Source organism: Neopelma chrysocephalum, unplaced genomic scaffold (genome assembly GCF_003984885.1).
Source record: "Neopelma chrysocephalum unplaced genomic scaffold, ASM398488v2 Primary Assembly neopelma1_63, whole genome shotgun sequence".
Classification (NCBI taxonomy): Eukaryota; Metazoa; Chordata; class Aves; order Passeriformes; family Pipridae; genus Neopelma; species Neopelma chrysocephalum.
This window is the reverse complement of record NW_020897720.1, coordinates 4,799,631-4,812,678: the sequence shown is the minus strand read 5'-3', so window position 1 is coordinate 4,812,678 and position 13,048 is coordinate 4,799,631. Positions and strand designations below refer to the sequence as shown.

The window sequence follows — 13,048 nt, the reverse complement described above, 5'->3', positions numbered from 1 at the left end:
TCCAAACATGTGAGGGACAAAAGGAAAATTGTTGTTTAATGAAATCGTTGACACTTCCATAAACCAGGCGCTTCAGAGAGCCTGAAACAGTGATCTGTGTTGGCTGGACAGCACCATGCAGGGACACCCAAAGGTCAGGGTCATATCAGTGCCAAGCCAAGGCTGATCAGACCTGCTGAACCAGGTTTGCTGGTACAAGAGGGTTTCTACACTGTGGTTTTGTGCTTCTCAGGTACCCTTGTACCTGAGTGATCTGAGGTATGGCAGCTGTGCCCTGGTGATGCAGAAGGCACGTTGGTTTTATGCTGCATCTGTGTTTGGGGAGTGGTGCTGGGAACCCTCCAGGTGCCCAGGAAAGGGCCCTACAGCTTCTGGATATCCACACGTCCTATGGCACAGGCATCCTGCAGCTTGTGTGCTTGTGTTGGCTTGGCACGAAAGCCTGCTTGCCCAGAAAAACATAATAGAGCTGTTTTACTTTGCACTGTTTTGGGTCCTTGTGCCATTCATCAGACAAAGAACACCCCCAGCAGAGAACTCAAAACAAGGGATTAGGAAGGGACTGCTCCATGCAACCATGAGCTGGCAGCTGGTCATGGAGCAGTAGTGGATCCATGTGTGAATAACAGTGTGAGCAGGGGGAATGCCAAGGAGGGAAGTTGCACGTGCCTTGCTGTGAGGGCACTGCCAGCCCTGGGCTCTGGTCCCTCTCTGCCCTGCTCTCCATAGAATGAGTTGTGTCTCTCACAACATGGCATTCTCTGGAGTCTGGAGCCCAGGGAAGCTTTGCACACCCTTCTCTGTGGGTCTCCTTCCTATGGAAGGTTTCCCAAACCTTTCTGTAGGAAGGAAGTAATTTTCCATAACAAATAGCTGTCTGTGTGCAGTGTTTTCCAGGCAGTGGTGGAAAGCTGTCTGTGGGATGAATTTTTCCAGCAGGTGTTTGGATCCGTGTACAATTAATTCCTTGAAATTAAAAGTGAAAACCTGCATTGGCATGAATGAGTTGAGTTGTACATCCCATTAACTCCAGTGTTTTAGCTCTCAGTCTCAGGCAGAGTCAGCTGCCTTTGGGACACCCTAATTTGGTCCAAATAAATATTTCATTTGTGCTAATAAAAGAACCTGAACCGTGCACATCTGTGCTGGGTGAGGCTGAGCAGGATGGTGTGTGGTGGCTCACGGGACAATATTGTTCAGCTGGACTTTTGCCTTACTGGGGGCAGGAGTGGCTGCTTGGGGTGTGCAGGAGTGGTTAGAGTCAGTGCTGATGGGCACCCCAGGAGCAGTTCCCCTCCCACTGGGCATAGGAGGTGCTTCAGACAGAGATTTGACCAAAAATTTATTCCCATCTCCCAGTTCCTAATGCTCTTCCACTGTCATGTGCTGTCAGCTCTCTCCTCTTTGTGTGATGTTTTTCATCCACATTTTCATAGAATCACAGAACTGTTTGGTTTGGATTGCTCTCCAGTACATGTGTGGCTTGGTTAGCTGGATGCAGAGCAGAAAGGATGTATAGGAATTCCCTGGGACTCGTCAAGAACGCTGCCATTTTTGGGGATTTGTTGTGTCAAAAATATATGATTTCCTTTTTTCCAAGCAATCTGTTGTCAACTTTCCAGACAAGTTTGGGTTATCTCACCTTGATCCTAAAATAATTTTTGACCATCCACAGAGGTAGATGCCTGGCTGAGCCCAGGGCTCTGCTTCTCAGTGGGTGTGGAGGGGCTGGTTCAGAGGGATGTGGAGGCTGGAATGACAGTCAGCGTCTGTGCTTGCCTGGGTTACACCTGGTACAAGCTGCTGTACTCAGGCTTTTCTGCCCTGAACACCTCATTTATCTCCTTCTCCTCCTCCCTGCCCCATCTGGGCAGTGGTGCAGCATCTCTGGGTATGGCAGGGATTCAGGAGGAGCATTGTGCTCTGTCCCTCTGCCAGGTGTTCATCACTTCTCTCTTCTCTTCCCCTGCAGCTGCCCAGCTGGACAGTATCGGCTTCAGCATCATCAAGAAGTGCATCCATGCTGTGGAAACAAGAGGTAGGGCAGCTTTGGGGCAGCCCTGCAGCTGTTGGTAGTGGAGCAGTTGCTTTCCTGCTCTTCTCATGGACAAAAATGACTCATTAACCCTCAGATGCACATCAGATGAACCCAGTAATGTGCTCGAGCTGATGCTGTTGCCGAGACATGCGTTGGCCCTGTGGTTGGACTCGGCAAACATTGGGGCAGAGTTGGGCAGTAACACACTGGGTGTGCAAAAGAGGGGATGGGACCAAAGCCAGGGGTTCATTTGAGCATCCTTGCTGCAGGAACGCTGCAAAGCACGTCCTCTCACGTGGGATAACAGAGGTGGGCGTGACAGTCCTTCCCCAAAGCCTCTTGTGAAGACTCCTTGTATACAGATGGGATTTTTGTGAGCCTCTTGGCCCCACATGGGGGAGTGAAGAAATGCAAAAGGCTCAGACCTTAACCTGAAGAATGTGGCACAGTAAAATTTTCCCAGACTGTCCTTATTAAGTGCAGATCCTTCATAGGGCAAACTGTAGCTCCCCTGATGGCTGTGGGGAGGAGGAAAGGTGTCCTTAGATCCTTATTCCTGAGCTAATTGAATGTAACACTTTTAATGCATGAAATCCCTGATATCAAACCCAAATTTTACCCTCTTCTATAATTTTGTACGTAGTTGATGAGAAGGTTTCAGTGGCTTTGCTATTTGAGAAGCCAAAGAAATGAAAGAAATATTAGCAACTCTTGTGACCTTCTCTTAATAAGCTCCTTGTTTTTCCTAGGGATCAATGAGCAGGGTCTCTACCGGATTGTTGGAGTAAACTCCAGAGTTCAAAAGCTGCTCAGTATATTAATGGGTGAGTATCTGGTATTTTGTTAAAGGCAAGCTGACTGTGTGGCTTTGAAGTCTTGCCAGCTGGGAGCAGAGGCTCTTGTTGGAGTCCCTAATTGTGGTGAATGTGCCCTTAGGACCATGTGCTGGTAGAGGCCGGGAGGTCCCTGGGCACTGTTGGCAGGTCAGAAGGTAGGACTCATGTAGGACGTTGCTTTATGAGGTCTCTGGTGCAGTCACTGGTGTCCTGCTCATATGCACTCTTGAGTTCTGGCAGCCTTCCCAAATGCAAAGCAAAATCTTCAAAGAAATAGCTGAAAGCTTTGGGTTTTCATCTCCTACCTGCCCCCCTGTTCCCAGCACACTTTGAAATTATTTTCTCCTGCGTGTTGCATGCTGCCTGTGACTCTTCTTGCTTTCCCTACGGACCTTTTTGTGCCTGTTTATCACAGTCTTGCCCAGACCTTTCCAGCATGTGTTTCCCTTGTGCCTGAGGCATTGGACCTTGCAGTTTTGGATGCTCAGGAGAGAAAAACTGCTGGATCACACCGTGGCAGAGCTTGGTGTTGACATTTTGGGGCTCCCGATGTGCAGCCCCCTGTGTCTGCCTAGCAGCCTCAGAGCCTCTCACCTCTGACAGGGTGTGATGGCCAGAGAGAGGATATGTTTGCTCCCAGTGCCTTTGTGCTGTGAACCAGCATTCCTGTGGGGTGGATCTGAGCACTGGAATGTGTAGGAGCAAATAGGTCTGGTGTCAGAGAGCTGGTCTTTGCTCCTGGGGCAGGTCTGGGGCACCATGGCTGACTTTTCCTGGACTGGTTCCTTTTCTGGAAGTATTGTGTTTCCATCACCCACCACGGTGCAGAGCCCTGTGTTGGGTCACACTTTTTGGGATACACCGGAGAATTGTTATCCTGACTCTCAGCCCAGTTCCATGTCAGCTACAGCCTGGGAAGGAACTCAGCCCTCCCTCTCTCTGCTGTTTGCTGCCCCTCCAGTAGCACCTTCCCTGCTCCCTGTGCCCTTCCTGTGGTTCAGGCTGTGTGGGACAAAACCATTTCAGCCCCTGGCCTTGCAGTCAAGCATTTCCATCCCACAGCTATAGCCCTAGGCAGTCTGTCTGTCCGTCCAGGCATGTCTTGGACACACAGTTGAAGAGAGAACACATCTGGGCTGGAGCAGGGCAGCTGCCTCTCAGCCAGTCCTGTCTGGTGCTGCTCAAACTTGGCAAAACCACCTATAAAATTGTTGTGGGAATGGGGAAACAAATGCTTAATAATTTGTTAGCGCCCTATTAAATGTGTTTGTTACTCCTTGGGGGAAATAAGTGGCATTTCTGGTCTCTTTCGTCTCTCCCTTCACTTATTATCATTCCTTTGCTACAAGTCTTCATTTTCCTTGCCCTCAAAAAACTCCAGTGCTCCTTTCTCTATGCATTTCTCTCCACAGGAAGTTTTAATCTATTATGTTTCACTTTAAACATCTTTTCCTTCTCCTTTTCCAATTCTCCCTTCTTTTTACACCATTGAGGTGTTCACTGATCCAAGCCCATGATGGCTGTTACTGCTGTCAGCATGAACCTATGGAAAATTGGTAATCCAGGGGTGATGGGAGCAGAAGGGCACGGCACTAAATCCGGGCTCAGGGGACCTCTGCGTGCCAGCTTTGCTCTGGCATTTGGAAAGTTTGCTGCAGTCACGAGAGCTGGTGACTGATGCTTTTATTAGAGAAGTTTGGCACAGGCTGTGGGACACATGAAGGTGCCCTGTGGCCCCCCAGGTCCGGCGGGGGAGCCAGCGCTTTCCCGTGGCACACGTTGGGCACGGTTGCTTTAGAGCATCAGATGAAGAGCATTGCTCTGGGGTGGGTGCTCAGGGGTGCAGCAGGTCCACAGGCAGGTCCTCTAGTGGTGCTGCTGCGCCTTGTCCTGTGGGCTGGCAGAGCAATGGACCCCGAACTCTCCTCTAAGGGAGGAGAGTTGGTCTTGGTGAGTCCTGGGGCTGTGACAGATGGCAAAACTCACTTGGGTGAAGAGCTCTCTGGTGCTGGGAGGGATTCAGTTTTGGACGCCGTCCAGCATCCATTATCTCCTCGGCGACTGAAGCCACTCAGCTGTCGACCTCGTGTCTCATAACGTGATGATATACTGCTGGTGGTTTTCCTTTGTCCTGGCATGTCCTCGTTACTTGTTGGTGCTGGAAGCCCTGTTACAGGCAAGTGGAGGCTGGAAGCAGGACCCTCTTTGAGGATCCCCCGTGCCGTCAGTCATTGGGATGCTTTGCAAACCCATGACTCCATATCTTTCTCCAAATTGTGGGTGATCACTCTTCATCAGCCCCGTGTTTGGGCTGTCTGTGAAGTCAGTGTCACGCAGAAACATGCCCCTGGTCAAACCCCATCTGTTCTTGCTGCCCTCGGGGCTCCAATATCCTGCTGGCAGCAGCACCGCTCTGCTCGGACACTCCCGTTCGGATCCAGCCCTTGTGAACAGAGGAACCAAATTGTGCTTACAACATCAGGTTTCCCTTATATTTAGAAATGAATGTGGGCAGCGTTACTGCTTCACATACAGTTTAAATGGCAAAAAGATCAAGTTTCTCTGAGCTAGTGTCAGTGACACTGCCGGGAAGGGCTTTGGCATGAGGTGTCCCTGCAGTGGGTCGGTGCAGGGACTGTGGAGCACCAGCTCCCCATGGGCTGCAGCTGGATCAGGGACAGCCCCAGCCTGTGGGTTTCAGGTTGAGGCAGCAGAGCTTGTCACGGTCTGAACCAGTGTGAAGCAGTGGGGGGGTGCTTCCAGGGACAGGTCATCTCCCCAGCCTTCACCAGCACCAGGTGCCATCAAAATAAGGACAAAACTCAACACCTAACCAAACTTTTATCAGCGGGAGCTCTTGTGAAAGGATTTGTTGTGGTAGTGTGTCAGAGGACAGTGGGGGCACCAGCAGGTCTGAATTCAGCACTGGCATGAGTTACAGCATCTGATCTGCTCTTGCTCCTATTCCATGTGGGCCATAAGGGCTGAGAGTGGGCTCCTTCAGGCCCCTCACTGCTGAAATGAAACGTCCCTGTGGCTGTTTTGGAAGTCTCTTGGTGAGAATTACAACTGGGTGATGAGGTAGTGCCCCAGGTGGTTCCCCTCGCCCTGGAGAAATTCGTGAGAGGCATCAGATCAGTGATTGGCAGCAAAAAGCAGCTCCAGGGTTAATGCTGACTTTGGGCTACAGGTACTTTTCCAGCCCCTATCCCACACTGAGCCCAGTTCCTGTGGAAGTGTGTCCTTGTGGGAGGCAGAGCTGCGGCTCTGGCTGCAGCATCGCTGCCTGGGGAGACAGATGCTGCAGCTGGAACCCACAGCGCTCACTTTTTGCAGACTCATAAATCTGAAGGTCAAGGGGAACTGATTAGCTGCTCTGAGCCTTTTCATGGGACCGACTGTGGAATTTCACCTCGTGTGCCATGATCCTGCCTAGAAACTGCTGGATGAGGTTTTGCAAAGACACACAGTCTGGACTTGTTTGTTCTACTTCGGTTAAAAAGTTTTTTTAAAAAAAGGTGGAACTTTTGGGGGGTTTTGTTTTCTTGGGTTTTTTTTTTTTACTTTGCCAAGCTTATTTTGACTCTACTAAAGTTTCCTCCTTATAAAGGCAGTGCAGTAGGAAGTTTCCTCAGCATTGACGTGGAAGGATGGAGTTCATTTGTGTGATTGCTGAGACACACGTGATCTTTGTGTGAATATACGTCTCTCACATGTTTACTTTTCCAGGTGCACCTCTCGATGTTGTTTTTGAATTAAAATAAACCCATCGCTCCAAGGGAAAGCCAAACTCTATTCAGGGCATTCTTTTAAGTAGGTTGAAAATTACCCAATGCTTACCTGGGGCTTTAAAAATCAAAAGTGCATTGTTTGTGTCTGTGAAAAGGCAGAAATACCCCCTGAGCTGAACCTGTAGGAGCAGATGGTGCGAGCAGCTGTGGCTGTGTCAGCCTTGGCCTTGGGCATGGTGGGAGCCCCCGCGCCTGCGCCACTCCCCAGGGATGCTTGGCACTGATGGGATCCTGGGATCCCCGCAGAGGCTTCCCTGGGATTTCAGTAGGAGCAGGATCCTGACCGTGCTTCCAGCACTGAGTTAGCAAAGCATGTTCGTGGAGGAGCATCCACATGGGAGAGATCAGCACATGGGGCACATCCATGCCCTGCCTCTCCCTGGCCGGCGCTGTGCTCCTCACCCTGGCACGGAGCCGTTGCCGTGTTGGGACTCAGTGCTGTGCCTGAGGTATCCATGGCCAGGCCACTTCCTGCTGGCCTGATGGTGGCTGTGCAGGAGATGGGCTGTAATTGCCTCGGTGGGGAGGCAGATGCAGGATGATGTTTGGCATCAGTGGGAAGAGGGTCCCTGTGCCCTGGGTCTGTGTCCTGTCTGTGCCCGGCCATCACCGCTGTCACTGAGCACCACAGGCTGCTGTGCCCTCTGTCCTGTCACCCTCAAGCCAAACTGCCCATGTCCTTGCTTGGGATGGATGATTCCCTTTCCTTTCTCTTGTCCCATCCCAGTGAATGTGACTCATCCCAGGTGATTAACCCCACTCCCCTGCCGACATGTCTGGGGGGGTTGGCTGTGGTCCCTGGGCTGGGAATAGCAAATAAAATGGGACGTGAGAGTCTCTCCACACAGCTGAGCTGGCACAAAATGGAATTGTTTTCACTTTGCTTCACTTTTGTCTTTTTTGTCTTTTTCCTTAGATCCCAAAACAGCCACAGAGACAGATACAGAGATCTGTGCAGAGTGGGAGATCAAGACCATTACTAGTGCACTGAAAACATACCTGAGGTAAGGAGAAAACCCTCACCTGGCTTCAGGAGGGGTTCAGTGGTGGTCTGGGACATTACTGCCCATTATTGCAGACCTTTAGCAACAGCACTGTGATAGAAACAGCAGAAACTGCTCTTAGGTAATTTATTCTGGCTTTTCCCTGACCTTCCAGCACGTGTTAGTATAATCTGGGGAACACACTCATTTCTGACAGATGCACATATCATACCAACATGATTTTAAAAGCTCATTCTTGCATCTCCTGCTTTGATTTAAGCTTTTCTCTGAGCTTTTCCCAATGGACTTCCACCTTCTGAGCTCATGGCGGGAGGTGGGGGCGGTGCTGTGTAAAGGGCAGCGGCTGTAGAGCTTTTCCAGACGCGGTGCTGAGCTTTAGTGTAGTTATGATTTCTGTGTGTAAGTCGATGCCTTTATCGTCCTGGGTATCTTCCCACTGGGCTCGGGTGTTGGCAGCCAGCAGCATCTCATTATCCACAACATGCTTCTACCTGTTGTGACCACAGCTTCTTGCTCTCTGTGGCTGTTGTGTGCGTTGGGTTGTGTTTGACAGAGTGAGGGAGCACAAGAGAGAAGCTAAATCCAATTAGGCTGGTGAGGGTAATTAGCATGGTGGATCTCGGCCTAGAAAATCACAGAACACTACAGAATTTTGCATGATTGGCAACATTTGCTCCAGAGTTTGAACTGTTGGCAAAGCAAAGAGGAACGTGGGCAGCACCAGTGTGACCCTCTGAAGGGATGCAGCAGTGGGAGGGGGCAAGGGGAATTGAATGGGAACAGGGATTGTGAAAGTTTTACAACTAGTCTTGTTTATCTTTTTAATTTATTTTTAAACTTACTTGAAAGTCAGGGGCTCGGTAATGCACTGAAACTCCATGTTACTGAAGGAATGCTAAAATTAAAGATTAATTTAGTGACGAATAAATTGAAGGTACTTGCATAGATCTTATTCTTTCTGATGAGGGGAATTAATTAGAGTTGCTGTTGCTTAATTCTGCACTTTTCAAAATGGAGCTGAATTTCTGGTAGAGGCAAAGCTTTCTGTGTGTGGATTGTGTTCCCCAGATGTGTTTTGTGCCTGTTTCCTTTTTATCTTCTAGAATGCTCCCAGGGCCCCTCATGATGTACCAGTTTCAAAGGAGCTTCATCAAAGCAGCAAGTGAGTTTGTTGATGTTTATGGCCCTGCTCCCAAAGTGGAGCCTCATTTGCAAGTTACTGAGATTCCCTCTGCCCTGCTGCCTCCCCACCGACCTCCCGGGCTCCCGTCCCAGAAAGTAGAATAAGAATGGAGAGCCACGGGGCAGGTTGTTGTTTGGGAGGTGACCAGATGAAGAGGAAGCACAGATGGTGCTGGGAGCGCGGAGCTGGCGGTGGCTCCCGCTTGTTGTGACCATCAGCTGCCAAGGCGGGGGAGGCTGTTGTTCAAACAATGCCCACGGGTGTTTGACGGCACCAGTGGTGGTTCAGATGTCTGTGCTGTGTTCCTGTCACTTTCCTGGGAGAAGGGGCTTTGCTGGGAGCAGGTAGCTCTCTTTTGGCAGCTGTACAAGGAGCCAGGGCCAGGAGGGCTCGCACAGTCCATGGCCACAGTGGTGGTGGCCTCTCCCAGCAGCTCCCACTTAGTACCTGTGGATCCAACCGGATGCTCCCACCTGACCTTTGCTGGGCATAATGAACACACAGAAAGGGAATGTGCTGATATTCCCATTGCTGAAATCACTCTGGTTACAGCCAGCCCTGCCCTGCCCTGCTCACCATTGGCTGTTCACAGGCATCAGCTCTTGGCTCACAGTTTCAGCCCATTAAGTGTCTTCCTCTGGAATCAACTGCTTGGAGATGGTAGGAAGGAGCAGTGCCATGGATAGTATCCACAGCATGCCTGGGTGTGAGCAGGTCCTTGGGATGTCTTTTGGAGTTAGTGTTATGAGTCTTCCCATAACAAGTGCCCTGATGCAGAGATAAATCATCTTCTATTTCCCATACAGAACTGGAGAATCAGGAGTCCAGAGTGTCAGAGATCCACAACCTCGTTCATCGGCTCCCGGAGAAAAACAGGCAGATGCTGCAGTTGCTCATGAACCACTTGGCAAAGTATGTTTATGACTGATGTGTTTTTCTCTCCTTTTTCCACTTCCTCTGAAAGTTAATAGTGGTGGAAAAGTTTCCTTGTGTGTGTGTGGTGTTGAGTCATATCTGGTTGGCGAGAAACTGGAAACCCGTGTGTGAGTGAACCAAGGGCTGAGCGACAGAGTGAAGTGGGAGGGAGGAATGAGGAGAGGAGGGATGAGGGAGGAAGGATGAGGGAAGGGGGCTTCCCGACCAGCCCCCAGCCCTGTGTTGACACTGGGAACCTATAAGCTATTGGGAATCTTGTGTTGCTTTTAGTGACCTGGAGTGGGGTTTGACTGCCCAGGAGGCAGAGCGGACATGAAGCTCCTCACGGGATTTCCAATCAAACCTGGCATTAAAGGACTAAAAGTGATTTCTTTGCCCAACAGACAACTACTCTGGGGTGTATTTCCTGCCTTTATGCACCCTGATGAATCAGTATTTCTGGGTCACCTTGAAACTTTGCGAGGGCAAAGGAATGGAATAATTTTTTTTCTTTCAGTGATAGAGCTGACCTGTAATTTCCCATCTTCTTCCTGCTCCTGCAGGTTCCCATAGAAACCTTTGATTAGTGTTTTAAAAGTGAAAGCATCATCAGATATTTGTGACAGCCTCAAGGCTGCGGGGTCAGACCTGCTCTTGCAGTTTGCACTGGTACTGCAGGAGCAGCAGGGATGAGGCAGGACTGGGAAACCTGGGGAATGAGTTAATCGGGATGACTGCTTAGGAGAAGGTCTGGGAGAACCCAAGTTATCTTTTTAAGGGAAAAAATAACAAATGGTGCTTGAAATAGGCTTAAAACCAACTCCAGATGCTTTCTTGTGACATGGGTTTGTGTCTCCATGGACTCCCTGGCAAGGCTGTTAAAAACCAAAGAACTGGTTTAGGTGTTGGTTTCAAACCTTCTGTATTTACAGCCTGAAGCCAGAGCCAGGCTCTTTCCGGTGCTCCCCTTGGCCAGTTGAGATTGCCCAGAAAAGTTTTGGCTGCCCCATCCCTGAAAGAGGGGTGGAATGAGATGAGATTTAAGGTCCCTTCCAACCCAAACCATTCCAGGATTCTATGTGTGCGAGGAATCCAAAACTGTTTAAGTGTTTTCCATTTAAAGGAAACCCTGGTGATGGAGTGAGACATGGAGGGGGAGGCAGGTGTACAGTGGGGTTTGTGCTGTTTTGGTGGGGAAGGAACTGAAACAAAACAAACAGCGAGTGTGGTGGTGTTGCTATTTTAGGAAGAGAAACAGCTCATAGTGTTATTTAATAGGAAAAAAATTATCTCAGAGAAAGGCAGGAAGCTGAGGAGCAAGAGCCTGCTCTGCTGAGCTCTCCCAGCCCTGGTGCCACTCCTGGGGGATCCTGGGCTGTGGAGGGAGAGGCTCAGCCAACCCCAGGCATGGACTCACAGCATCCCTTTGGTGTCGGTCCTGCAGCCCCTGCTCCAGGAGCATCACCCTGATCTGGGAGCAGCACCCTGCTCAAGGAGTACCTGGGGGGCAGCTGGGGACAGGGCTTGTTGCCACAACTCTTCTAAATGAGCTGTTTGAGGCTGCAGTGCCATAAAGCCATATTAAAGGCATAAGTGGAGATAAATCTGCACATCTGCAGCAGATGTTTGGAGGGAGGGGCCGTGTTGCAGAAGGGATGGGGCCTGGCTGTCCCGCAGGGATGCTCTGAGGGGTTGGACCATCCAGGGTCTGGGTGCTGCTGGGAGCAGGACACCCACAGCTAATGTGGGCAAAGCCAAGGTCCGCTGCCTGGTCCTGCCAAGCTGGGCCACGCTGCTTGGAGGGGATTGTCTCATCTGTTTCTGTTTGGGTTTTTTATTTTAAGTAACATATGAATAATCAAGATTTGCGTGTTTATCAGATGAGCTAAAAAATATTTCTCACAGTCTCGCTGCGGAGATTTCTGACACTAAAAACAGAACTTGGCCTGTGTCAGTTGAATAGAAAAAGAGCCTGTCCTCGCTGGTTTATGGCTTCTGGGTTTTTGGGGTGTACGTGCACTGCTGCACTGCTGCTCTGACGAGGGACGTGGGGCTCCTCATGTGGTGGGGCTGCAGTTATTAACAGCAATAAAACCATGCTAAGAAAGCTGATACATTCAAAAATGGCAATTATTAACACCGGTATCAGACAGGATAAGTGCCTCTGAGGTAATTCAGCAGTGCCCTTCCTCCTGCATAGCAGAGAAATGCAGTGGGTTCCCTGTGGCAGCTGGGTGCCCCCCAAAATCGGAGTGCAGTGAGAGGGACTAGCAGAGGAAGGAGAGGACAGATCTCAGGAACAGGCACAGATAGGATGGAGAGAAAAGAGCATATCAATAGAAAGTGAACATGATTTCTACCTCTTACTGCATTTCCAAGACTGTTTACACTATCTCATGTCTGTGTGTCCAGGCAGTTATCCATTAAGACACACAGAGCAGGAGTGATTCCTGTCCATGCTCCTTCATCAGGAATGTAATGCTGCAATTTCCTCCCCTGCTCTGCAGACCCTAGTTCCAGCAAAACTTGCTATTACAGTTTTATTCCTTGACCCATGAGTAGGTAAACCCTTTAATTTTCTTTGCTGGGACATGTTCACACTCTCAGGATCCCCATAATAAACCCAGCTGTGTTTGCTGTTCCTGAGAGCAAGAAGATCTCTTTGTTCTGATGTTTTTCTGAGGAGATCTCAGCAGGGAAACCTAAGCACCCACAGCCCAGACTGTCCCCTGAGCCTGTGCCTGTATCCTGATGACAGTCAGTGAGACTGGATAACACTGGCACAGGTTTCCCAGAGAAGCTGTGGCTGCCCCATCCCTGGAAGTGTTCAAGGCCAGGTTGGACAGGGCTTGGAGCAACCTGGTCTAGTGGAAGGTGTCCCTGCCCATGGCAGGGGGTGGAATGAGATGAGCTTTAAGGTCCCTTCCAACCCAAACCATTCTGGGATTCTATGATTAAACCAATTTTTTTTCTGTCCAGTAAGTCAAAGCTAAGCAAGGCTCCCACAGTGGTGCTGGGCTGGCAGAGGCACTGCCAGAGTTGAGCTGGTTGCAGAAAATTGCCGTTTTTGTTTGTGGAGCTGCAATATCATCCCTGTCTCTTTCTTCTTTTTTGTGCTGTGAAGGTGCAGAGCGGGAGGATTTCACTCTGATTATATTTCAAGCATTTCAGGAATTATTTTTTGTGCATGGCCATAATTTGACACCTGAGCTTTGCTTTGTTCTCGTGGCAGTGAGTCCAGCTCTCCAATGCAGGTGGCGTTGGGCTCGTGCATCCTTCAC

At 50.0% G+C, this 13,048-nt stretch overlaps 1 protein-coding gene across 3 annotated transcripts in view; it reads left to right on the top strand.

Annotated features, from left to right (window-relative positions):
- The window catches only part of ARHGAP26 (Rho GTPase activating protein 26), a 113,521-nt gene that overhangs the window by 56,914 nt on the left and 43,559 nt on the right, over window positions 1-13,048 (top strand). For all 3 annotated transcript variants that reach the window (XM_027682606.1, XM_027682607.1, XM_027682608.1), the window contains exons 13-17: window positions 1,973-2,038; window positions 2,788-2,862; window positions 7,582-7,669; window positions 8,773-8,831; window positions 9,659-9,764. In XM_027682606.1, coding sequence (XP_027538407.1) covers window positions 1,973-2,038; window positions 2,788-2,862; window positions 7,582-7,669; window positions 8,773-8,831; window positions 9,659-9,764 — 394 coding nt within the window. The remainder of the gene's footprint in view (window positions 1-1,972; window positions 2,039-2,787; window positions 2,863-7,581; window positions 7,670-8,772; window positions 8,832-9,658; window positions 9,765-13,048) is intronic.